Raw genomic sequence first — 27,412 nt, 5'->3', positions numbered from 1 at the left:
TGGGCTGTTGCAAGGCTTGTCTATAAGCTAATTAGCCGCATCTAACTACTTGAGAAGGTAAGTAATGGAACACACTAAAGCAAAGTATGCATTGTTTCTAGAGATAGGCACGGTCTTATGCTTGATGCAACCATGCACTATGGAGATATAGACATGCAGCTGGCCACCGAGAGGTATGCGATGCGTTAGTGTGGCGAGCTGGGATTACTCGAGCAACTTAAGATGATGAACATTACTATGCATTAACAATTGTTGCATATCTACCATTAGGCAGAACCAACTCTTTGAACTAAACCTACTAGCCACCATTTGTTCGGTCCAGAATAGTTAACCTTTAACAATCCTGCGTAAGTGTAACCCCTCATTTTCGACCCCAGAGTCCTACCCTAATGCGCTCACCATAGGGAAAAAGACATATTAGGACAAGAGACTAAGTAACTTTATCCTCTTACAGGAGATCAAATAAAGAAACACGCAAAACAACCATCCTATAGGGTGCCACACCCAGAGTGCCACAAGGCGATGCGCAGAAACTTTATTCAATCCAACGAGGGAGACCGAGAGATATGTTGTCGCATTTCCCGCTCTCACTTACTATGAACACTCTCTCCATCCACCTTGATATTGACCTACCTAAACACCATCCGTTGGGGGGACACGCCAAAGGTGCCTCGAGGTCGAGGGTAGATCTCACGGTGTGGACTATGAGGGAGAAACGCGAAAGGTGAAAATGGAGCATCAAATGCCCCAATAACCTCCCACTGAATATTCTACCTTGGGGTTTATTAACCCAGACAATTCGGCTATTGATTATGATCTAAGTCATTTATAAAGTTTGCTAAAAAACAACTTTTGTCTTTGAAATAAATAAATAATAAGAAATCCAAGTAGTTACATTAAACTCTTTAATGGACTGACCTTATTTTTTATGCATGCATAAAATCTATCTAAATTACTTTTTCAGGTAGGTTCCCAGGTAGAGGTGTTCCGTTGCCGTCATATTAAATACTCCAACCTAGACAAAACCTGCCTTTGACAAAAGGTCTACTATAGATAGACTTGCTACATATTAATCTTGTACTAAATATTTTAGTTATAATTTCATTTTATAACCATTTATAAAATAAACAACTAAAACACTCATCCCACATAACGAAGTATTTATAACGCTTATAAATAGAACGTTAAAAAAAATAAAGCATATATAAATATAACCCTTATATTATATGATGCATGAGCATGCACTTATGTAAATTAAAACATGCTTCTCTAAATTATAACACTTATAATAAAGAGAATATGCATGACCTAAGGTGGGATTTATCTATATGTGCATACCATATGATATATTAAAAAAAAAAAAAAAAACATCGCTTGTATTAAATATGTAATAAATAAAGGATTAATGGACCGAGATAAGCCTTTACAAAAATCAGAATGAATAACCCTATCTATTATATTGTTCATCGAGCAAACCGGTTCATGAGCGATTCGGGTCTTGAACCGCTTGGAGGACTCCATCGTGTAGTAAATGTTGTAGGTAGACAATCGTCCAGCGCGAACTAGACGACAGGAGCAAAATTAAACGATCGCATAGATGACAACGAGGCAACGAAGCCTGATTGTCTATGCGATCGCTCAACGCGGTGACAGGTAAACGATTTACCTTGCATTACTAAGCAATCGTTTAGTCAGTTACTAAGCGATGAAGCTTGCTGACCTAAATGATCGTCCAATGTGTGCACGCGTTAAGCGATTCGCGAGCATCACATCGTCTACACGACCCGATACTCAGTGATCACGTAACTGATCTTCGACACGATGCGATCAACCCTTGATCGCTTACCCGATCGTCTACACAATGCCATCATTAGCGATCATGTACGCCATTGACTGATGCGATCAACACTTGATCGCATACCCCATCGTTTAACCAATGTGATCAACAACAATCGCGTGCCCCATCGTCTGCACAATGCGATCAACATTGATAGCATACCCCATCGTTTAACTAATGCGGATCAACAGTGATCGCGTGCCCCATCGTCTGCACGATGTTATCAACACTTGATCGCATATCCTATCGTCTAACTGATGCAATCAACAGCGATCACGTGCCCCATCGTCTACACGATGCGATCAACACTTAATCGCATACCCCATCGTCTAACTGATGCGATCAATAGTGATCGCGTACTCCATCGTCTGCACGATGCGATCAACCCTTGATCGCATACCTTCCTCGAAGAACCACAACGCTTTCACCGATCTTCACGAATGAATCAAGACAAACAAATTTAAAATACATACTCAATAACGATTATTATTGCCCAAAAAACACAGGGGCCTTTACAACACAACCGCAAAAGTAAAATCATTAAATCAAATCAAGGCTAACATCCACAAAAATCATCTATAAATCCGCACATCCACGGCAATTTAATGCTTAAACAATGTAGAAATGCACCCACCGTGAATGTATTTACAATTCTTATGCAGCAATGAATTGGAATATCAGAAAACCGAGTGCTCTAATACCAATTGAAGGAACTCTTATTCAAGAGTACCTACGAGCGGAAGCGAATCTTTCCAATTCATTGTGACAGAATTACCGCATATACATTCAAACATACTTTCATATTGCTGAAGGGATCAAAAAATCATACTAGATGATGATTTCTTCTTCAAAGCGAGTCTAAAGCCTAACTGTCTACCTTGAACGGTCACCACTCAGACAGCAGGAAACGGATAAGTCAACACCACTCAGAGCCCTCAGTATTCTTGGAGTGAGATCCAAAGTGTGAGCTTTGTTCGGATTTGGTAGAGGGAAGGAGGAAGAGAGATCGTACACAACGATCAAGCAAGTGGGAGATGTAGTTGTCTATCCATAGACAATATGCTTGATCATTTAGGTGAAGTATATGATCGTGTAATAAAAGTAAGTGATCGTCTAAACGATCGTGTAGGAAAAGATAAATGATCGCCCAAACGATCGTGTAGGAAAAGGGTGAGCGATCGTCCATACGATCGTTTAGTAAATATTGGGAGCTAAACAATCGCTTAGAAAAAATGTAAACGATTATTTAGATAATAGCATGCGACGGTGTAATCGGTATGCAATCGCTTAACAATATCGTATATGTAAGCGATTGTGCAGTCACTATCGTATAAGCACTGATTTTCTAAACGATGACACTATCTTTTTCATGATATCCACGCACACCAAGATCAACACACCGTCTGCTGTTTATAATGTACTCATCCATTATTTAGAACGAAGAGGCGCCTTCCCATTCCTTTACAGTCGTCTATTGAATGTGATCTTATCACATTCATAACTTATAAATTAATATCATATATTAATTATAATATTTTTCATCTATTAGATATAAATCATATTTATATCCAATTTCCTCCAAATTAATGTATCTCATACATAAAATTAACTATATCATATTTAATTGACTCGTTCAATTATATCATATATAATTGAACTCCCTTTTATCAATTTGAACATTTCAAATTGACCAAAAAACTGACTCTCAACTTGTATTCAAGCTACCAAGGGGACCTTATGAACCTATGGCTCGAAACTCTAACGGTACGTGAATAGTTGACTAAACTCTTTAGTCACGATATTCACCATCTGTTAACTGTCAGGCATCCACTAAAGATTGACAGTTGAACTCTTCTTGCCATAGATATATTTCTATGTCCATTGGATTAACCAATCATCAGTACAATGACCCTTCACAGATGCTCGTAATTACAGCAGGTCAATTTATCGTTTTGCCCATGTAATTACGTCTTCCTTCTTAAGTACCACTAATCCCTCTAATGAACAATATAACATAGTCCTGCTATGTGTGAACACCTCTCGGGCCATGAGAAGGTGCGTGGTGTCACATTGTTCAAGCCATGGAATCAACCCTTAAGGGAGCTATCTATCTACTTACCCCTACTTTGGGGAAGGAGTGAACTCCATCTTGTGAAGCTGAGTTCCCAGCTCTCCCAAATTAGACGAATCCCCAAAATGGTAGGTTTGAGTCGCATTCTGGCCACTCGCACCCATGCAAATCAAAGGACCGCTCACAATGGCAAAAGTTTCCAACTCACTCATAATTGAGGTCATGTTACCTATGGTCATCATAGTGAAGTGAAGTCTCAGTCATGAACGAATTTATATGATGAGACGTTAACACTTCGAGCTCAAGTCCTATAAAAACTCTCCCCGTTCGCATGTCCCCTACACGAACGATCAGGATTAAACCATCTGTGACAAGTCACAACACTTGTAACTATTCCAGTTTATTGGTTTGTGGTAAAATGAAAAACATCTAAATGTGCAAAGTCAAGTAGTGAAGTAAATATCATTTATATTATACATCACAAATGTTCGTACAACGTTGTTTACAAACTACTGGACACGAGACTTTAGGGCACAAACCCCAACACAACCAATGTAGAACACATCGAAAACAAATCGAAACCATAAATAAAAAACAAACGCAACCAATTAAACCTCGAAACTAGTTATGAACATGACGACCGATCAAATGAAACCAACCTAAACAGACGCAACACAACATGCAAGACAAAAATTAAATTCACTTACCCAAGATCTTCGATCATGACAGTAGATGAATGATGGTTTTGCAGAGCAAGATTGAGCACACTTGCACGAGAATTTTGCGCGTGAGATGACCGTTGAGTTTGAGCGTGTAGGAGTATATCAGTATGCAACGGAAGTAAAAAGGATCAATAAGCATTCTAATGCATCAATTTTGGCTATAGATAAATCATGCTTATACAATAAGGAGAAGGTTTCAAGTAATACCTTTGTAGAACCTCTTGAAACTCAAATTCAGCTGCAAATCTTTTCCAAATATCATTGTGAACCACCTCGAGATCTTCCCTACTATTCTCTTGGAGCTTTAGATTAAGTTGTGGGGCTCAAAATAAGCTTGAATGAAGGAAAATTAGAGGAGAAACACACTGCTGCAACCACTTGAAGAATACCTTTTTCAACTCAAGTTTTTTAGCAAGAACTTAACTGGTGCATGCCAAATTTCCACTTCAATTTCTCTATTTATTGCAGGACTATCATGTAATGAAGAATGCTGCATGAGAAGCAGCTCATGCTTAGAGAATCAAAGCAAGAAAATGGTGGAGTTTGAGTGAGCTCCTTGGTGAAGGTGAGTGGAGTTTTCCTACTTCTCATAAATTTGTGTTTTTCCAATTTTTCTAATTTCAAAATGATTTCTCAAAATCTATTTTAATTTCTAAAAAGAAATTTTTTTATTAATTTTACAAAATTAATTTCATAAAATAATTTTCTATAAAATTAATAATAAATAATTAATTAAACAATTAAATTAATTCTAATTAATTCAATATCAAATATTAAATTAATTTTACACAAATTCCTCCTTCATGAATCCTTATTCATGAATTTACTATTTAAATCATATTTAAATATTAATTAATTCTCCAATTCCGTTTAGTTCTAAAATTAAACACGTAATTATAATATATATATATATATAATTAATAATTCCCTCAATTCTAATTTGAACGTTTCAAATTAACTTATCACGCTACTCTAAGGCTAATCCATTTATGAGCTAGTAGGGGGACCTCGTGGACCTATAGATCACAGACTCCAATAATCCGAGATTAGATGGCTAAACTATTTACACCGAATTAACCCCATTCATTAACTAGATCACTCCACTAAAACCCATAGTTGCACTCCTCTCACTGTAGATATATTATGTCTACTCGATATAACCACGATTAGTAAGTTAACCATTCACAGGTTGTTCGTAATAACGACTGGATCAAATGTCTATTTTTCCCCCAAGATTACCTCTTGTTCCTTAAGTCCCACTGATCCTCTAATGAACAATTGATTTGTGATCCGATCAACAAACCGAGTCCTTCTCGGGCCAATGAGAGGGTGGGGCCTCTTGTTCAAGACCCATAATCAGCACTTAAGGGAACAACCTCTCTACTATCCCTGAAAGCGGATAGGAGCGAATTCGATCTTGCACCCTATGTCCCCAGCTATCTACCCGGTCTTACCCCTGAAATAGAGGTTTATTGAGTTGGCGCTGTTGAGCCAACCTTCACCTATGCATATACTATAGATCATTTTGACTATTTACTTGAACCTGATCCATTTTTATGTCTCCACATAAAGTTCAAATACTTATGTAATAGTCATAGATCTCATAGTTTATTGGATTTATTCTCAAAACGAAATAAGCAATACATATTTTCAATAACAACTTATTGAGTTTTCAGAATAAGTTTTATTGTTTACAAACCACGGGTTTTAGGATATAAAACCCAACAGAGTGCACGAGTATCATATTGACTAGAGGGACATTTTTGTAATCTCATACCGTGTGATGTAAGCAGAGGATCAATTGACAATTGTTTAAAAAATGGGATCATTTGGCATTATGGACCGAAATATTAGGTCATCGACCCAATTTTCCCAAAATTCTTTATGTTCAAGCCCTAAACTACAATTTAATACTATTCAAATATAATATCATTGTTGAATTGGCATATTATGTTAGAAATCACGATATTAGATTCTTTCAAATACTCGACCCACACACGCATAAATATAAATATATATATATATATATATATATATAATTATTCACGCCCTGATGTCTAGTTTAAAGATCATCCCATAAATTGATGTTGTATCTAATTATTTGATATCTCAACTATTCAGATATAAAAATTTCTCTGTCATACAATTTGAAGATAGTATTTCCACATGATTTTTTAAAAGGAGCATAGATAATCGTTGAAACATTTCTCCCCACCTAACATGACATTTTTCAAACAAAAAAGATGTCTTGTCTTTGGGGAAATGATAGATAAGAAATGAAGCTTAGTCCAAATTATGGGTATACGATAATCAATTTAAAAATAATATAAATGTAAATATTAAAATAAAATTATTATGTGTTTTAGTTCAAAATTTTCTGCTTCTATTGTATTAAAATCATGAAATTATACTAAAATTGTAGGAACTTGGTAATTAAAATTTTGATGATTTTCATTTTTAGTGAAAATTTAAATAATTTTTCAAAGTTTGGCATGATTTATAATATAGTTGTCATGAAAATATCAAAGTCTCTCAATTAAAAAAAAAAAAAATTGTTGATAAAAGTATCATAAAAATTTGGTTGTTTTCAAATATAGGAAATGAATAAAAATATTTACATATATAGCAAAATTTTACTGTCTATTTATAATAAATCACGATAGACTATTATGTCTATCTGTGTCATGATAAAAACAGATAGTAGTCTATCACATATAGACGGTAATATTTTACTATTATTTTTTAATATTTTCAATAACTCTATAATTTAAAGTAATTTTTCAAGTTGAATGATAATTTTGGAAAAAAAAGTATAAAAAATATTTTAAATAAATAAATAATTTTTTTAAACTTTATTAACAAGCTAAAATGATTGTTACTTTTATAACAACATTACTGATTTTGGTTGTTTTATCTATTACAATGTAATTGCAGATATGGAAGATATAACCTTAAACTTCAAAAGTTTTAGTGCATGCTAATTGCCGTTGTGTCAAGCTCCCTTTGATATATTGGTGTAAGTTTTGATTCACCCCTCATGTAGATTTTATCCATAATTACATGTTATCACGTGAATTTAGTGTAATTTGATGTTGTTTGACATGGTCAATAAGATGCAAGTTCATCCTATCTTATGTAATTTGATGTGGTCTTGGGAGTTTGTTGATGATATGGATAAGTATGTTACTTATAGGATATTGAGTTTGTCATTATCCAAACACCATCTCTTTCGATTATTGATGATGTTTGTGTTGACCGTTGGAATCCCCGAGAGGATGCCTTGTATAAGCTTAACTAAGTTGCTTCCTTTCACCATGAGAGCTTTGGGCTTTCAAAGTATGGCTTGTAATTATAATGACGAAACAAACAGTACAAAACTTTATCGTAATTGTTGAACTCACCTAAAATGATGCTCTCTTAGATAAAGTTATTACAATTAAGGAATCAAAGATTTACCTTTTTACGTGTTCAAACAAATTCGATAATTCTTTGCAACTTACTTAAAGGTTGAGACTATTTCAACAACGAAGTTCAAACCTTTGTTGATGAAATTTGAGCTTTTCATTGACGAGAGACATGGTTTTAGGTTTCTTTTTTTTTTTTGTCTACGAATCTATAATTCTATTGCTCACATTATAGGTATATAATGCACTATAGTCTAACGCCTCTGATGTTTGACTTGAAGATCACACTATATCCCTCATAGATTGATAATGCTGAATCAAGTGGTTTGATATTTGTTTGGTTCTTGTTTTTCTTTGTATTGCCAAAACAAATCCCCAAAAAATATATGAAAACTCGTGTTTGTCTAAGTTGGGATCTAATATAAAATATCTGAGGAGGGAGAAAAACAAAAAAATATTAAAAGTGGGGTTTTAAAAAATAAAAATTATTTATACAAAATAGTAAAATTTTAATATTTTTGAATAGAAGCTAATACAAGTCTATTAGTGTCAGTGATAAAAATTAATAAAAGTATATCACCGACGTAATAGAAATCAATCCGTGTTCATTAAGTATTTTTATAAATAATTTGACATTGGTAAATTTTCCAAATTAAAATTCGAAATTCCTATTTATATAATAGGGNATTTATATAATAGGGTTAGAACAGACATTTTTGACTATACAGTCCCCGCCCGCTCGCCCCAACCCCGACAAAAATGGCGGTTCCCGTCACGCCGTGGAGAAAGAAAAGGCGACGACCAGAGCACGACCTTGCAAGAAAAGGGACATGGAAAGAATCACAACTGATAACACGAAGACGAAGCGACCTTCTTAATTATTATTAAAGAACCAAAAGCAGATTGACTTTCTTCAACGTCTATTACCATGAAAGAAACCTGGGACCTTGGAAAACCTCGCGAACAAGCAATGAAACTTACAGTACCAACAAGATAAAACCCGGTTTTCCATGTGTAAACCCCACAATTTGCTTTCGAATGGTCGTCTCCTTCATTAAGAGAACCGACCCTTATTCCATTCCACGGAGGCAAGAACTTCTAGTGGAAGGAAACTAACTTGCACACTAAGTTTTGAGTGACTGTATAGACTTTCTTTCTTCTGGGTCTTGGCTTTTGGTCTTCTTTTACAAGTGGGGTCCCACCCATTGTACGGATATTCGTGTACCCACTGAAGGACCAAGACATTATTCGCATAAGAAGCACGTAGCGTAGTGTTCTTTCAATTTTCCGGACTCCTTCTGCTGTGCTCCGCTTATTTCAATATCTGACAAAGCTCATTCATCTCTGTGCTATCTTCTTTCTTTCTTTCTTTCTTCTGTCTACTTGGAGTTGGGTTTAGGATGCCTGATGGGGAGACCAATTCGACGACTGACGACAGCGTCAATTTTCAACCCACTGGTTTTGTGCCGGTCGAGAGATTTATGGGTCTGTCTCAGAATGATGATCAGGCAGCGGGTTCAAGTACAAGAACATCAGAGAAAGATCCTAGGAGAATCGCAAGGAAGTAAGTCATTTCATGTCATCTTGTATGGTTATAGAGCTTTACTGCATTTATTTGGCTGTGTTATGAGCAGGAGAGTTTCTGTCTCTTGAGTGCTTGGTGCAAGGTTTTCAGTCACAATGTTGTACTTAGAATTTAGATTTTGTTTAATTTTTACATATTTTATTCATAGGAAACAACTATGAACTATGAACTATGAACTATGAACTATGTTTCTAATGCTTTCCTAAGTAGAAACTGATTGTTAATTTAACGTTCTAAGTGATGAATTTGTCGGATAGTTGAAGTTCATATTTACATCTCTCTTTCTTTAACTTCACATTTTATGTATCTTTCTTGAAAATACTTGCCGAGTGACACGTTTGTTTGAAGGTCATGCTTTTCCTTGGACTTAATTTTGGGATCTTACGTGACAGCCCACATCAACGAAATACTTGTTTCATATTAAAGGAGCAGATTTCGTAGAACTGCTTAATGTTCCAGCACTATCGGCACTTTCCATTGTCCATTTTAAATTTCATGCAGTATTAGTGCTCTGCTATAACCTGAAATCGTTGTTGGAACATCATTTTTTTCTTACCTTTTGTAGATATCAATTGGAGCTGTGCAAGAAAGCTTTGGAAGAGAATATCATCGTGTATCTTGGGACAGGCTGTGGGAAGACTCACATTGCTATACTCCTGATATACGAGATGAGCCACTTAATCCGGAGGTCCCAGAAGGGTATCTGTGTTTTTCTGGCGCCTACGGTTGCTTTAGTTCAGCAGGTGTTGAAACTTGAAATTATGCTGAAATTTAGTGGTTTTTATTTATTTATCCATATTGATTATTATTTTTATGGGAATTAATTGTTACACTTCAATCTCTGCCTTGTTGAACTGTTGCGTAATGATAGGGTGGCGTGATCTCTTTTATCAGTTGGCTCCGCTTATTTTCATTGGTTTGATTTCCACTCTGATTTCTGTCCTTAAAATGGGTTTTGAAGTTGTTTTGTTTAAGTTCAACCAATTACATCCATGCATTACATTGATGTCAATAAAAGAGTCTGAAAATTTCATTCATGTGAAAGTTGGCCCTTTGAACCTTACAACACATGGGGTAAGCTAACAGCCAAATTGCACCTAAGGAAACCAAAACGAGGACAAAAATTTGTAACTAACAGAAAAACAACCTATGTTTTATAATGTTTCAATAAGTGACTGGCAACAAATGGATTAGGTTCTATTTTTCAGCTTTATTATATATCTGGGAACAAATGAAAATCCAAATGAGACAATACCTATATTTCTCAATATGGATAAACAAAAGACGTGTATTGACTCTTTTGACTTCCTCACAGAGTGAATGACAAGCGAGCTTCAATAATAGTTAGACCCACAACAAGCGTAACTAATAAGTTCTAGCTCCTAGATCCTAATATAGGCCATAACTATTTTACCATTGTCTTTGATTATCTTTGTTTTTCATCACAAAAGTTACTTTCTAAGGCCCACAATTTATTTGTTTATATAAATGTTTTAGATTAAACGTTTTGATCAATTTCTGCATTAGTGGTTCAAGCTCAATGTAAAGGCTTCTTTTTGTTGGTTATCACATTTTAGCAAGCAAAAGTTATAGAAGACTCTACAGATTTCAAAGTCAGGGTTTACTGTGGAGGTTCCAAATGCTTGAATACCCATTATGATTGGGAAACAGAGATGGAAGAATATGAGGTGACTCCATTTGTATTGTCCTTCTAAATATATTTATGATAGTTGCAAGTCTCGAGCAAATTTTTCTTTTCTAGTCAGCCATACATGTTTGTTTTTTTTTAAATGAGATTGGAAAATCGTTAATATCATTGCATTAAAGACAGCAAGAGAGGCTGAAAATAACTATTTTAAGAGATCATTTTAGAATTGGATATTTTTCAATGCATGAAGAAAAAGTTTCCTTTAGCTACCTCTCCATCTCATATACATCTCATGGCTTGATCTTGTTCAGGTTTTTGTTATGACCCCTGAAATATTACTGCGTAATTTACACCATTGCTATATCAAGATGGATTTTGTTGAACTTTTAATATTTGATGAATGCCATCACGCTCAAGTCAAAAGTGACCATTCTTATGCAGAGATCATGAGAGTAAGGAATTATATATGTGTATAATACTTGGGCCTGATGGGTTGATATGGCCACTTAATTTCTTAATATAATTTATCTCCACCACTTATATAGGTGTTCTATAAAGCAAATGAGCCTAAACGACCCCGGATATTTGGTATGACTGCTTCTCCGGTTGTAGGAAAAGGTATTTCCTTGTATTAAATTTAGAATTTTCATTAGGTTGTGAGCCTATTCTTGAGTTCTATCGGTTTATTTTTCTCGAGTAGACATTTTTTTTAAATAACTTCAAAGGTTCTTAAATCAGTACTGCTATGAATGCTTGGAATTTTTTTATCATAAAGATGTCCATGCTTCACAGTGGTTTTTTAGTACTAGTCAGGATTCTTGAACTACAGCTTTTTGATCATAGGATCTGGTGTCAGCAATTTTTGTTTCTTTAGTGCTGCTATTTCATGTCTATGTATATTATATCCATGATCGTTGCAATTTGTAAATGATATCATCTTTTCCTTAGATCTATTTTCTCTAATTTGAAAAGGGTTTTTTGGTCTCTGAGTTGTTGTCTGGCACAAAGCTGAAATGGCCAATATCCTGGTGGGTCAATTGTGATTCTCAACTAGCAGGTGGTGGGTTGTGAGGTTGTTTTGTTACACTTTAGGCATTCCGCCTTGCTCGTGTTGGTGTTTGGTCTTGTTCTTTCTGGGATCTAGTGGTGTTCAAGGTTTAGAAACATCTTTTTCCGTGGAAGAAGTTTTTCTTCTCAAGAGGAAAGGCTCTTCTATTTTCTGATGTAAGCGGGGAGGCTAATTTTGATCCAAACTCAGTTAAGTGGAATTGCTCTAGAATTTCTCTCTGTTTTTGCCCACTTCAGTTGGCTGCATTTTAGGGAAAAAAAAACATTTGAAAGATTTTTTTTTTGGGAATGATGGAGGGAGAAAATTGCATCCGATTTGGTGGAAAATAGTTTTGACAATGTTTAGTAGGGGGCTTTCTGCGTATGGAAAACCTTGCTGATCATTGTGAGTGTGAGTATTATTCCAATGGTTTGGATTCTGTGCGTCACAAGAATCCTTGGATGTTTTAACTTTTTGTCTGGGATATTTTCTACTTGATTGCAGATGACATGTCTTGGTTTTGCTTGATATTTTTTCATTTTTCATTTTCATTTTTATTTTTATTTTTATTCAAATCTTTCTTCTACTTTCTCTAATTAAGGTGCTTGCAACCAGCAAAATTTATCTAGAAGTATCAACAGTCTTGAGAAGTTACTTGATGCTAAGGTGGGTTGTGGAGCAACGTGAGGTATATATATGTATATTTTAATCAGGAACACTGGACTTATTCTTTTGAATTGGAGTATTTTTCTGTAATTAGCTAGGTTTGGACTCCTTTTGTTCAAGCTTGTTTTTTCCTGGTATATTCTTTCATTTTTATCAAAGTGCGTGTTCTAAAAAAAATGGAGTTATCATTATTTTGATAAGGACACGGTAATTTTCATATAAAAATCGAAAATAGTTCAGTGTAATAAATGAATCCAAAAAAGTAATTACAATGTAAGGTCAGAAGAAAGTCCACCTATATAAAATAAACAAAGGTTAATCAAGTAGCGAACTGGACGTCTTTTTCTTTAGAAAATAACATTTCCAATGAATCAGGGATTCATAGATCAAGCACAATTCTGCACGGTTCTCATTTCACCTGTCAAACCTAGAAATTAATTCCATTGAAGTTCTAAATTTCCTCAAGAACCTAAAATTTGAGCAAACATAGACAGCTGCCAACAGAACATTTTCCATTTTATGTGATTGGTTTTGGAGTACTCCTGGGCATATGAACTTATACTACCCTGATGCAACACTGCAGGATTAAAGTTTTTTATCAAGTCAAGGAAAATACTATTCTCTGTATTTAAATTTAGTGAATTGTTGAACATGATGTAAGAATAAAAACAGACTTTCCTTTTGTAGGTTTATTCAGTTGAAGCTAGGGAAGAACTGGATGCGTTTGTGTTATCACCACTTGTTAAAATATATTATTATGGTCCTGTTGCAAATGGGTCATCTAGCTCATTTATGACTTACTGTTGCCTACTTGAGGACATTAAACACAAGGTATTTTGGCAATCAATCTTTGTTATAACTTTGTTATCTACATAGAGTTTTATTTCTTCCTTCTCTTGGACAAAAGCAGTGCATATTGGCTCTTGGTCAGATGAAATGTGAGCACGAAGTTCTGCTGGCCACCAAGAGATTGTTGTGCAGAATGCACAAAAATATCATATTTTGTTTGGAAAGCCTTGGTGTTTGGGGGGCGTTGCAGGTAAAACTTTTCAGCATCTAAATCCTGTCTTATTTTCCTATTTTTGTTATCATATTTTTTCTATACTTGATGTTTGTGTCAATCTTTTGTTTGTTTGTTTCTTTGTGGTTAGGAGGGGAATATAGAAAGAGTCAAAATGCTCTATCGATAATAGAAAAGGGTTTATTCTAGGTTTTCTTTTCGGGCGAGTGAGGGTAGCTACATTGCTTTTAGTAGACAATCTTTTACTCAAATGCACACATTTTTTTATTCAAAATGTTTCTTCATGTGAACTTTATCTTGAGTCATTTTGTATCAATGTTTGGGCTCGAAATTAACATGAATAAATGCTCAATGATGTGTGTTAACTGTAATTTCTCTAAGCATGGAGGCTGGCCAAATTGCATGATGTAAGAATTCTTTGTTGCCTCATTCTTAATTAGGTCTCTTTTTAGGACAATCCTAGATTTTTGCCCTTATGGGACTGTTTAAGATGTGTAGAGGTAAACAACGATGGACATCTTAGATAACCATTTGGTTTTTGGAAATTGTGCTTGTTTTCTCACCATTTCTCCACAATTGTTTTCAACTATTTTGAAGAAATATTTGAATAGTTTGTCAAATTTCATAAACCAAACAATTTTTTTGAATATCGATGGCCTCCCTCCTCCCTCTCTCCCAAAGACTCACCCCATGCCTCACCACCTCCATGTCGGCCCTTCTTCGACAACGATGACCCCTTCTCCCCACCTTCGATCTATACCCCTTCTCCCCATCTTGGATCTATACCCCCTCTATCCCAACCCTCCTCCAACCATTATGCCTCTGACCAAACCTGACTCTGTAACCATCGACCGGAAGGTTTTCTCCATTGAAACCAATGATCGCTATAGAGCCTCATGTATCCGACTGATTGAAACTACTAAAGATCGAGCCTATTTTCTTGCTTTGCATTGGCAGATACTCACTTAGATCATTAAGACTTTCTTCGCTTTGTCGACTGCTCCGCTAAACCAGAAGTTCTTTAAGGAGTTTCGCTTTGATGAACAGATTGTATGGATTAAGAAATCAAGCAACAGGAGGGTATACTGGCTGAAGTTTCCAAACTCGATAACAATGGAGGGTTAAATAAGATCCTTGTGCTGATTGGTGAAGGAAGAAAGGGTTGGAAAGCCTTTTATACCTTGATTCTATCTTTCTCAGACAATAAAATGTGGCCCACAACCACCCCCTTAAATGCACCAACAAAATCCTTTAAGGAAACCTTTCCCCTATCCTTTAAAGAGGCATTAAAGGCAAAAACTCCATTAATACAATCTAAGAGGGTGGTGCTTACAGACAAACATTCCACGGAGTTAGCTCATGCCACTTCACTTCAACACGACCGTCATTGTCACGAGTCACTATTTCCACGACGGCCAGTAAAATATTATGAGTGCCCTCCAAGTACACGTCTGTGATCGTTGTGCAATTAATCCTATAGAAGCTGATCGGGCTCTTCTTAGATGTGAGGATGAGGAACAAACTAAAACCCTCGGGTCGATGAAAGATTGGTACAAGGTTGGTCCGTTTTCTCTCAAATTCATCCCATGAAGTAATAGCTCAGCCAAAGTGAATCCTGTTGTTCCCTGCTATGGTGGTTGGATTAGAATCAGAAACCTCCCTTTTGACTGTTGGGACGACCATACCTTCAAGCTTATTGGGGACACCTGCGGCGGTTTCGTTGAAATTGCAAGGAAAACATTATCTCGCCAGGATCTTTTAGAAGCAACGATTAGACTTAAAGAAAATTCCACAGGTTTCATTCCAACCATTGTTGGGATTCTTTCTCCATCTGCATCTCCGATAGTGGTGCAAGTCGATTCTTTCTTTAATAACAACCAATTTTTGGGTCTTGTTGCTGGAATCCATGGCTCTCAGCCACTGGACAGACACCCTTCTCCAGGTGACGTGAAAAACGAGGCTAGATTTGACTTACAGAAGGGTCTCCTCGGATCGTACCCCGTGTCAGCATCTGCACATGCTTCGTAGGTACCTCCCTTTGACCCCTCATCCCTCGACCAATACCTATCTGATCGTCTCCTTCACTAACCCAACAAGCCGATCTTCCTCCAACCAGCCTATTTAACCTTTCTAAAAAGCCCATCCTCCAGCCCATTAACACACCTGTTGGTCTTCCCCTCACCCTACCAAACTTATCCCAACAAAAGCCCACTTCTCCCTAACCCACCATTTCTCATCCAAAGCCCACTCCACCCCAACCCAACTTTCCCCTTGCTCCCCCTCCACTACACTCCTACAATCTACTTTGGATTGTGGTTCCCTGGCTTCTGGAACATAATCTGTGCATTATTGCTATTCTGTCCATCTCAAAGAAGGTCAAACGATCTCAGAAGAAAAATAAAGGCATAAACGAATTAAAGAGGCTTTATACCTCTATCAATCATGACAAGGACCTTTCTAAGGCTTATCTCGGTGGGTCGACCTCTTCTTCATGATCATTCTATCCTGGAATGTCCAAGACATCAAGGCTTGGGAGAAGCGTGCGGCTGTGAAAAATCTCAACTTAAAAACACAATCCTACAATGGTTATCCTTAAGGAAACAAAGCTCGAAGATGTGGATCGTTTTATCATTAATTCTCTTTAGAGCTCTAGGCATATCAATTGGTCTGTGTTAGAGGACTCGAGAACCTCTAGGGGTTTTTTGGCTCTCTGGTATATATGGCCCTTCTTGGGCAAAAGATAGACCTCTCTTTTGGCAGGAGTTTTATGATCTTCAAGGCCTTTGCATGCAAAATTGGATTTTGGGAGGTGATTTCAATGTGTCCAGATGGTCCTATGAAAAATCAAATGACAAGCCCCAAAAGGTGAGTATGAAAACTTTCAATACTTTTATTGATGGGGCTGATCTCCTGGACATTCCTCTGCAAAATGGATCTTACACTTGGTTTGGTTATAGAAATTACCCGGTCTTCACACTTGTAGATTATTTTTTGATAACTGAAAGCATCCAACAGAAATTTGCCTATACTACATCCAAGAGATTGGAGAGACTGACATTCGACCACTACCCTATCTTGCCATCCATTGGTGTTAACAAATGGGGTCCCACCCCTTTCCGCTTTGAAAATATGTGGCTGTTGCACAAAGATTTTGGTGACCTTGTTGATTATTGGTGGAAGAACACTCCTTTGCTTGGGCAATCGAGACATGACTTTATTGTTAAGTTGAAGGACCTTAAAGAAATCCTCAAAGCTTTGAACAAAGAAACCTTTGGTTGTGTTCACACGCAAAAGAATAAGATTATAGCGGAAATCACTCTTCTTGATGGTATGGAGGAGTCATCCGTTAGTCCCACCATCCATAGAATGCAAAAGAATAGTCTCAAAGCACACCTCCTATCGGTGGTGGCTAAGGAGGAGTCTCTTTGGAGACAAAAGTGCAAAGCCATTTGGCTTAGCGAAGGCTACCAAAACACCCGTTTTTTCCACCGTGTCTTGCCCACAAAGAGAAGACAAAACACCATTCTTGAAATTATCTCCACAACTGGTGTGAGCCTTCTTACTGAAACCGATATAGTTGAGGAATTTATGGGCTTCTTCTCCAGATTGTACACCAAAAAGAATAACTCATGACCTACCTGTAGCTACCCTTCTCTCACAATGCAATAGTCTTCACAGCTTGAATCTCCCTTTAATGAGCAGGAAATTTGGGGGGCTGTCTGTGCTCTTGGTACTAACAAATCCTCAGGCCCCGACGGATACACTATGGAATTCTATAAAAAATCACGACACATCCTTAAGCCTGACATATTGAGGGTGTTTCAGGATTTTTTAAAGAAAGGTATCGTCAATGCCAATCTTAACGAGACTTACATTTGCCTCATCCCCAAACGTGCGGATGCTAAAAGAGTTGGTGATTTTAATCCTATTAGTCTAATTACTGATATTTATAAGATTTTGGCTAGAGTCTTCTTTGGTAGACTAAAGAAGGTCCTCCTTACCCTGATTTCAAAACACCAGTTGGCCTTTGTTGAGGGGCGTCAAATACTGGATGCCTCACTTATTGCCAACGAACTTATTGATGAGTAGACCAGACAGGGAAAGAAGGGCATTGTGATTAAATTAGATATTGAAAAGGCTTTTGACACGGTCAATTAGAACTTCCTTTACATCAATTTGCAAGCTAGAGGTTTCAGATGCCTTTGGAAAAAAATGATTTTGGGTTGTATCTCACCCGCAAATTATTCCATCATTATCAATGATCGTCCTAGGGGAAAAATTCATGCTTCTAGGGGCATTAGGCAAGGGGATCCGCTATCTCCTTTCCTCTTTAATATCATTATTGATACCCTTAGTCGTTTGTTATCTCAACCTGAATTGGATAGAAAGATTTAAGGTTTTGCTCTCGGAAATAATGAGCTATCCATCTCCCATCTTCAATTTACAGACGACACCATCTTATTCTCCACTTACAACTCGGAACAAATCAAGAATTTGTTTGATGTTATTGATACTTTCCAGTCCTACTTTGACCTATCCATCAATCACCAAAAATCTGAAATTCTTGGCATCAATCTTACACCCACTCAGCTTCAGGACATTGCGGGTTTATACGGTTACAAGGTCAAACTATGGCCTAACATCTACCTCAGGCTGCCTCTACATGGAAAGCCCAGAACTCTCTCTTTTTGGGCCCCTCTGATTGAGAAAATTGAGCAAGGAATTAAAGCATGGTCTTCATCATACATTTCTAAGGGGGGAGGTTAACTCTTACTCAAGCCTCATTGAGCAACCTTCCCACTTATTACCAATCCCTTTTCAACCTCCCTTGCAAAGTGGCAAATATTATTGAAAAAATATTTTGAGTTTTTTTTATGGCAAGGAAAGGAAGATGGATCGAACTTACATCTTGTTGGTTGGAAGAAAGTTACATCCTCACAATATATGGGTGGCTTGGGGATCACCAACCTCAAGCTGAGAAATGAGGGGCTCCATTTGGCATTTTAGGGTGGAAAAATTTGCTTTATGGCGAAGAGTGATCATGGCTAAATTCGGAACTTCCTTGTGTGGTAACAAAGCTGGTAATAGATCCATGTCCACTACCAAAGGTCCTTGGAAAGCATTGCACTATCTCCAACCTCTTATGGATCAACATGTTACTGCCATTTTAGGCAGTGGAAACTCCCATCTCATTTTGGTTTGATGGCTTGGGTTAACAATAGCCCGTTGCACACATCTTTTCCAAATGATACGCTCTGTCTCTCGCAAAAGATGCTATGGTCAATGAATTGTGGAACGGGGCGAATGGGAGATGGAACCTCCATCTTCGAAGATACCTTAATGACGTGGAACCTGAGGAATGGTCAATTCTCTCCCAAACACTCACCACCTATCAGCCCCTCCAAACTGATGATAAATGGTTATGGAAGCTGGAGCCGACTGGCAACTTTTCCACTAAGTCTTGGACCGTTTCTCGGTATGTCAATAGTGGGTTATTTTCTACAGACACAATTAATGGAATTTAGTCCAACCACTACCCCAAAAAGATAAAATTCTTCCTCTGGGAGCTTTCACACAGGGCTGTACTCACACATGAGAAGCTTCAACGTCGTAACCCCTCTTATGATGTCTCCTAACTGGTGCTATCTTTGCAAAAAAGACAATGAATCACAAAGCCATTTATTTATGTTCTGTGCTTTCTTAAGGACCTTTTGGAACCACATTCTTCTTGCTTTTAATTGGCATATGGTCTTTCTCCCGGATATCAACCTATTCCTCACCCTTGTTATTGATGATCATCCTTTCAAGGGAAGAAAAGGTCTCCTTTGGAAAAATATTTTTAGAGCTTCCCTCTGGTTGGTCTGGCTTGAATGGAACAACTGCCTCTTCAACAACAAAACCCAACAATTTGACCTCTTTTTTGATCATGTGATTAACATTGCTATCTCTTGGTGTAAATTATCTAAGCAATTCAATTATTATAGTTTCGACTCTTTTGACCAATTGGAGATGTCTTTTGTAACTCCTTTGGTTTTGGGGCTTCTTTCCCCTCTCTTTTGTAATTTCATTCATCAATGAAATTTGTCCCTTATAAAAAAAAAAGAAGAATTTTCACAAAAAAGTCCCTAAAACTATGTATTTTTTTAGTTTTCAAGAACTTGGCATTAACCAAGAAATCTATGGGTGGAGTGAGTGTTTATAAGTTAGTTTAAAAAATAAAAGACCAAATGGTTATCAAACGAAGTCTCTATTTATTGATTAAACTATGAAAATAATAAGAAGAAAGTAATAGAAATTATGAAAACCAAATGGACCAAAGAAAAAATTAGTTTGGAAGATAATAGTAGCACATCTAATGTATGTTATTGTTTACCTCAACTAAATTATTCATGGTTATTATGTCTTTGAAGGCCCTTTGAAGCTCTAAATTCTGATGGTTGATTATCTGATTTTTCTGGTAGTTGTACAGATTATTAGATTGTAGCAGAGGGAATGTGTAACTAGAGGTTAAAGTCTACTATGATTGTGAATTGTTTTTGTAGAGAAGAGTGTAATATCACCCTACTAAGATCGTATTAATAATAATCAGAAGAGTTACACTAGTTCACCACCAATTCAAGAGGATGGCACTCTCCCTTGCTGTGATGTACTAATCACCAGCTATTACATGAAATACCAAGGTTCCGCAGAATACACAAAATGCATTAATATATACAAACAGCAGCCTGACCAGCTAACTAAGCCGTCGAATTTTCACTTTTGCCCCTCCTAACATCTAATTGGGGGTCTAACAAAGAGTGTCGAGCCTCTTGAAAGCTTCAGGATTGGATACTTAATTATGGACACCAAGAGACTTCACATATTGAGATCTAGGATCGATGATTCTTGTGGCAAATTTCTGTTGTTCCTTTTCTGTTCATTTGATATATATACTATTTTATCTGTCTTCATGTTAGCTTTACTCATTCTCTCTTTTCTTGTCTGTTGGCTTAGGCTAGTAAAATTCTCCTTAGTGGAGATAACTCTGAGCAAAGTGAATTGATAGAGGCAGCGGAGGGAAACCTAAAAAACGACTCCTTAAGTGATAAATACCTTAATCAAGCTGCTGAAGTTTTTGCATCGGGTTGCAAGATAGGTACTTAAAATTTCTTATGGAGCAGATTTGATCTGCATTCCTCTCTGATATATGGTTGTTATTCTTATTCCTATGATCTTATGCTCCATTCTACAATTCAGGCACTATGAACAGTTTTTAATGGATACACCACTGCTGTCAAACTAACTGTTATGTCATGATAACTTCGAGCTTCCTTAACTGAGATATTTGCGGTTTCTTTTTTCTTTTTCCCTCCCTGTAGATGGTGGAATGTCAGATATGTTAAATGTTGATATTTTGGAGGATCCATTTTTCTCAAAGAAACTTTTGCGGCTTATTGGAATTCTTTCTTCCTTCAGGTTAGAATTGAAGTCTCTTACTGTCTACTTTTATATTTTATCGCTGTTTTTATGGGAGTGAGAGGGATGCATGATTATGCCCCACACAACCCCCCCCCCCCCCCCCACACACACACACACACACAAAAAAAAAAAAAAAAAAGAAAGCCACCAAAACACACACACACACCAAAGAAAAGAGGAGGGAGAGATGTAACCACCTTTTGAAATATATATGGAAGAGAATTGGAGAACAACCACTGCTCATTTGCAGAATATATTTGTATCAAGGTTGTTGCAGATGAATATCTATCATATATGTTAAAAAGGGATTTTGTTTATGAACAAATTTGTATGCTGTAATGTTATTGATAAGACACAACCTATGACTACATATATACACAAAAGGAAGTGGTTGGATCTTCATAGCAAGTCTGCACGGCTTCTGTCTTTGGCAAATCCTTAGTTTGTATTCAAGAAAGTGGATTTCTTGTAAAGGTTGCTAAAACCTGCTACTTTCTATTTGTTTCTTCATTTCAGGCATCGACTCAACATGAAATGTATAATTTTTGTGAATAGAATAGTTATAGCTCGGTCCTTGTCGTACATACTTCAGAACCTCAATTTTCTGTCATATTGGAAGTGTGATTTTCTTGTTGGAGTCCACTCAAAATTGAGGAGCATGTCAAGGAAGACCATGAGCCATATTCTAACAAAATTCCAATCAGGGGAGGTAAGTCCCGTACCCACAAAACACACACAGATGCACATCCCCTCGGGTGAAAGAGGATGAATCCCCATCCTCTGCTAATAACTTGAAATAAGTTTTAGTTGATTCATCTTGTTCTGGCTCATTTTGGAGCCAATATCAGATATGTATTTTCATTTCTTCATAGCTATTAAATTACTCCTAATACCAAAACTTTATGTTTTTAGGTTAGGGTAAATCTAGATATTTAGTCACATGAGCTCAACATGTAGACTGTAAATACTGGAATGGGTGTTTCTTCTCAAAAAGATTAAAAAAAAAAAATCAAATAGTATTGATAATGATTGAATTTTTAACTTAATGTCTCCTATTTCGACATCATGTTAAATTATAATCAATTTTACAAGCTTAAACTATTACAATATGATGAATTTATTTAATCATTCCACTTAGTTTTAATATTAATGAAAGCCTTGTTTCTGATTATTTTCAACCTCTTCTGGTACGTTGGAAGTTAACGGTTGTTTTGAACTTGAAAGAATCGAAGTTCATGATTAATCCTTATGGTTCATTGCTTTGGCAGCTAAACCTCTTGATCGCGACAAAGGTTGGTGAAGAAGGGCTTGATATTCAGACTTGCTGTCTTGTGATACGATTTGATCTTCCTGAAACAGTATCTAGCTTTATACAATCAAGAGGTCGAGCACGAATGCCTCAGTCTGAATATGCATTCCTTGTTGATAGGTCTTCTTCTTATCTTTTTTTCTTTTTCTCTTCAAATTACAGTCATTTTTTTTATAATATTCCTTAGTTGATCAAATTCTTCATTTCTCAGTGGGAATGAAAAGGAGCTAGGATTGATAGACGAATTTCAAAAAGATGAAAATCGGATGAACAGAGAAATTTCTTCTCGTTCATCCAATGAGACATTTTGTAGTCATGAAGAAAGCATCTATAGAGTGGTTTCAACTGGTGCATCTATCACTTCTGGACGTAGTATATCTTTACTGCATGAATATTGCTCAAAACTTCCACATGATGAGTAAGCGAAGCTTTGTCCAATACTAGATTACATATTCAATAACTTAGAATTCATCTAGTGTGCTTAAATTATTTTCAATAACATATAAATTTTTGCGATATTCTTATACGAACAGGTACTTCGACCCCAAGCCAAAGTTTTTCTATTATGATGATTTAGAAGGAACTGTATGTCATGCGATTCTGCCATCCAATGCACCGATCACCCAAATTGTCAGCGGAGCACAATCTTCGAGGGATGCTGCTAAAAAGGTTGCTTGTCTAAAAGCTGTTGAGGAATTGCATAAACTTGGTGCTCTCAATGACTATCTCTTGCCCATGAGAGACAATGCCGATGAAAAGGAATTAGAACTTGACTCCTCTGATTCTGACAGCTCCAAAGGTTTACTTGAGTAATTCCTGATTTTTAATTTTAGTTTTATGGATCTTGGTTGATATTTGTAAGCATGGATGCAGATGAGAATTCACGTCGAGAACTTCATGAGATGATATTTCCTGCTGCTCTAAAAGAGTCTTGGACTGGCTCTGAATATCTTGTTCTTTACTGTTACCATATAAAATTTACTCCACATCCTAGAGATAGGATCTACAAGGAATTCGGTTTATTTGTGAAGGCACCACTACCCGAGGAGGCTGAGAGAATGGACCTCGAGCTTCATCTTGCACGTAGAAGATCTGTAAGGGTAAATTTGATGCCATCAGGGGTTGTGGAGCTTTTGGAGGATGAGGTAAATGGTTTATCTGCAATGGTTTATCTGCCGACTCTGGACTAGATTATTCTTTTATAAGTTTTTTAACTTACCCTATCTTTGTTTTTCAGATTATCCAGGCAGAGAGTTTTCAGGAGATGTTTCTTAAGGTCATTTTAGACAGATCAGAATTTGTTCAGGAGTACATTCCTTTGAGGAATAATGACTCTAGATCTATTTCACCAACATCTTACTTGTTGCTTCCTGTGACTTTTCATGATAATGAGGAATCGGTTATCATCGATTGGAGAGTTATTAAAAGATGTTTATCCTCCCAAATTTTCCAGAATCATGCATGCTCCATTGTCAAGGAAGCTGCTTCCTCATATACCCACCTGACGCTTTATGATGGCCGTAGAAGGTCAAATGATATTGAGAATAGTTTAGTGTATGTGCCCTACAAGGGTGAGTTCTTTTTTGTTACTAACATCGTGTGGGGGAAGAATGGATACAGTCAATACAAGAACTCAGGCTCCTCAAGTCATTTTGAGCATTTAAGGTCAAAGTAGGTTTCTAGTTTTCTGGACTAGAATTTATCTAATGCTTCTACAGTTTATGCCGTACCATAGTTTTTTACTTTTCGGAAGTACATTGTAGATTCAAGATATAACCAAATGGATAAGAAGAAAAAGAGTATCAATTTGGCCATAAATTAGAAGCTGAATCTAATTTACTCTAGTACTTTTATATCTTTACTAGTTCTTATTTGTATTGCATTTATAAAGTCTGTATGGATGTTGTGATCAGGTTTGGCATTCATCTTAAATCCCCCGAGCAGCCTCTTCTTTGTGCAAAACCCCTGTTCTTTTTGCACAACTTGCTACATAATAGAAAGCAGGAAGATTCTGGTAATGTTCTTAGATCTTTTGCTATTTAGGCTAGTAATTTTAGTTTTAAGTTTGCCGCATTCAATGTCTGGATATTGGTGCTTGAATGATCAGATTGAGCTTTCATTTCTGTTATTATTTATGGACATCTTTTGTCACGTTGCTCAGTCAATACTCAATATATTTTCTTTTTTAAATTTTTAAAAAAATTCATTTTTGGTGTATTTTATTTTATTGTTCTATTTAAATGATATTTTTATTGGTTCTTTGCCTGAGGTATAAAGTCACTTTGATGTTTGATTATGTGGTTTTCCTTTCGGCTAGATGGAAAGATTCTTAATTGTGTTCTATTTTCAAACTTTTATTAGGCTTTTCCTTCGAAGATACTTGTATGAACTGGGAGGTCCTTGCAACTCCCTCTTAGTTGTGTGTACTTTTATGGTTACTGATGGAAAAAAGAGTAGGGAAAAGAAAATAGCACACTAAGAGTTTACGTGGAAAACTCTAATTAGGGAGAAAAACCACGGGATAAGGGAATTATTATTAGAAACTGATACAATGGAATACAGTAGACCAACAACTTAAATAAAGAACACAAATGTTGCCACTATTGAGTCTTTCCTTGATAAAGTGCCGGTCAATCTCCACATGCTTTGTTCTGTCATGTTGAACAGGGTTGTTTCCTATGGCTGCTTTATTATCACAATAGAGTTTCATTGGGCTGGTATGCTCTTGATCAAGGTCTTTCAAGACTTTCAAGTCAGATCTCTTCACAGATTCTTTGACTCATGGCCCTGTATTCTGCCTCAGCACTGCTTCTGGCAACACCACCTTGTTTTTTTGCTTTTCCATGTAACAAGATTGCCCCACATAAAGGTACAATATCCTGATGTTGAATTTCTGTCTGCTACAGATCCTGCCCAATCAGCATCGGTGTAAGCTTCGATACATCGTTTTTTAGTTTTCCTGAACATCAAGCCTTTCCCTGGAGAAGTTTTCAGATATCTCAAAATGCGCTCCACTGCCCTCATGTGTTCTTCATATGATGACTGCATGAACTGACTTACCATACTTACTGCATAAGAGATATCGGGTCTAGTATGAGAAAGATATATTAATTTCCCAACAAGTCGCTGATATCTTTCTTTGCTCACTGGAACACTTTGACTCATATTACTTAACTTTGCATTGGCTTCTATAGGGGTATCAACTGGTTTGCACCCCGTCATACCTGTTTCCTTGAGCAGGTCCAGAGTATACTTCTTTTGGGAAACTGAAATTCCTTCTCTTGATCGAGCTACTTCCATTCCGAGGAAATATCTTAGTTTTTCAAGGTCCTTGATCTCGAATTCCTCAACCATCTTTGCCTTCAATCGGTCAATCTCTGAGGTATCATCACCTGAAATAATAATGTCATCAACATAAACAATCAAAACTGCGATTTTCCCGGATACAGACCTTTTAGTAAATAGAGTATGATCAGAATGACCCTGTTTATATCCTTGAGATTTTACAAACATAGTAAATCTGTCAAACCAAGCCCTTGGTGACTGTTTCAGCCCATATAAGGACTTTCTCAATTTGCAAACTTGGTGATCAAACTATCTCTCAACTCCTGGGGGAGGACTCATATAGACTTCTTCCTCCAGTTCTCCATTGAGAAAGGTATTCTTCACATCAAGCTGGTGAAGGGGCCAGTCCTTATTAACTGCAATAGAAAGAAGAACCTGAACTGTATTTAGCTTTGCAACTGGCGAAAAAGTCTCTGAATAATCAACCCCAAACGTTTGAGTAAAACCCCTGGCTACTAATCTTGCTTTGTATTTGTCAACAGTTCCATCAGACTTATACTTTATTGTGACTACCCATTTACATCTGACTGCTTTATGACCATTCGGAAGATTGATTTGATCTCATGTATGATTTTTCTCGAGGGCTTTCATTTCTTCCATAACCGCTGCTTTCCATTTAGGACTTTCCAATGCGGTGTGTATACTTTTTGGTATCACCACTGTGTCTAGGCTTGTAGTGAGGGCCTTGAACTCGGGAGATAAATTACTATAGAACAAGTAGCTTTGCAACAAATATTTAGTACATGATCTCGTACCTTTCCTCAGGGAAATCGGAAGATCAAGGGATTCATCTCTATCTTTATTTTCTTCTGACATACTACATTCTCCCTCCGGTTCTGTTATTTTCCCACTTTCAACATTTTTCTCAGTGGGAAATTTCCAGGTTCTACCATGTCCTCAAGCATCACACACTCATCTGTCTCTGCACCATCATCAACCTCAATCACATTCTTGTTGGCATTATCTTCCCTACTGTTGCTTTCAACATTTTCAACACAAGCATTAGTGTTATCACATTTATTATCATGATTAGGGATAAGACTACTAGTACTTGGAATTGATCTCTGTTCAGACTCATGGATTGGAACCGGAGAGATGACAGGTGGCGCTATTTTCTTCCTGAGATTCTTTCTATAGTATGTGATCCAAGAGACTTGTTCAGTTGGGAGGATGGGTGTGTTGGTGTTGACACTGACATCAAGGATGGGTTCAGGTTCAGATAAGGTATGAAGACTGGGACCCTAATTGGTTTCTTCACTGGAATGCTCCCCCTGAAGAGAATCATTGGGAAAGAATGG

At 36.7% G+C, this 27,412-nt stretch overlaps 1 protein-coding gene across 3 annotated transcripts in view; it reads left to right on the top strand.

Moving 5' to 3' along the window:
* Nucleotides 1–8,787: 8,787 nt before the first annotated feature.
* The window catches only part of LOC120071539 (dicer-like protein 4), a 27,317-nt gene continuing 8,692 nt past the window's right edge, over nt 8,788–27,412 (top strand). Inside the window, exons 1-17 of one of the 3 annotated variants that reach the window (XM_039023866.1) lie at nt 8,788–9,598; nt 10,185–10,362; nt 11,197–11,307; nt 11,579–11,719; nt 11,813–11,885; nt 12,917–12,981; nt 13,669–13,812; nt 13,889–14,020; nt 20,996–21,137; nt 21,361–21,457; nt 21,977–22,169; nt 22,729–22,889; nt 22,981–23,187; nt 23,303–23,568; nt 23,643–23,914; nt 24,007–24,440; nt 24,683–24,783. In XM_039023866.1, coding sequence (XP_038879794.1) covers nt 9,435–9,598; nt 10,185–10,362; nt 11,197–11,307; nt 11,579–11,719; nt 11,813–11,885; nt 12,917–12,981; nt 13,669–13,812; nt 13,889–14,020; nt 20,996–21,137; nt 21,361–21,457; nt 21,977–22,169; nt 22,729–22,889; nt 22,981–23,187; nt 23,303–23,568; nt 23,643–23,914; nt 24,007–24,440; nt 24,683–24,783 — 2,881 coding nt within the window. In that variant the 5' untranslated portion in view covers nt 8,788–9,434. Of the gene's footprint in view, nt 9,599–10,184; nt 10,363–11,196; nt 11,308–11,578; nt 11,720–11,812; nt 11,886–12,916; nt 13,004–13,668; nt 13,813–13,888; nt 14,021–20,995; nt 21,138–21,360; nt 21,458–21,976; nt 22,170–22,728; nt 22,890–22,980; nt 23,188–23,302; nt 23,569–23,642; nt 23,915–24,006; nt 24,441–24,682; nt 24,784–27,412 lie in introns of those variants that run through there. The other 2 variants (XM_039023867.1, XM_039023868.1) reach the window with 2 other exon arrangements.

Source organism: Benincasa hispida, chromosome 2, assembly GCF_009727055.1.
Source record: "Benincasa hispida cultivar B227 chromosome 2, ASM972705v1, whole genome shotgun sequence".
Taxonomy (NCBI): Eukaryota; Viridiplantae; Streptophyta; class Magnoliopsida; order Cucurbitales; family Cucurbitaceae; genus Benincasa; species Benincasa hispida.
This window is presented reverse-complemented; position numbering and strand designations above follow the sequence as displayed.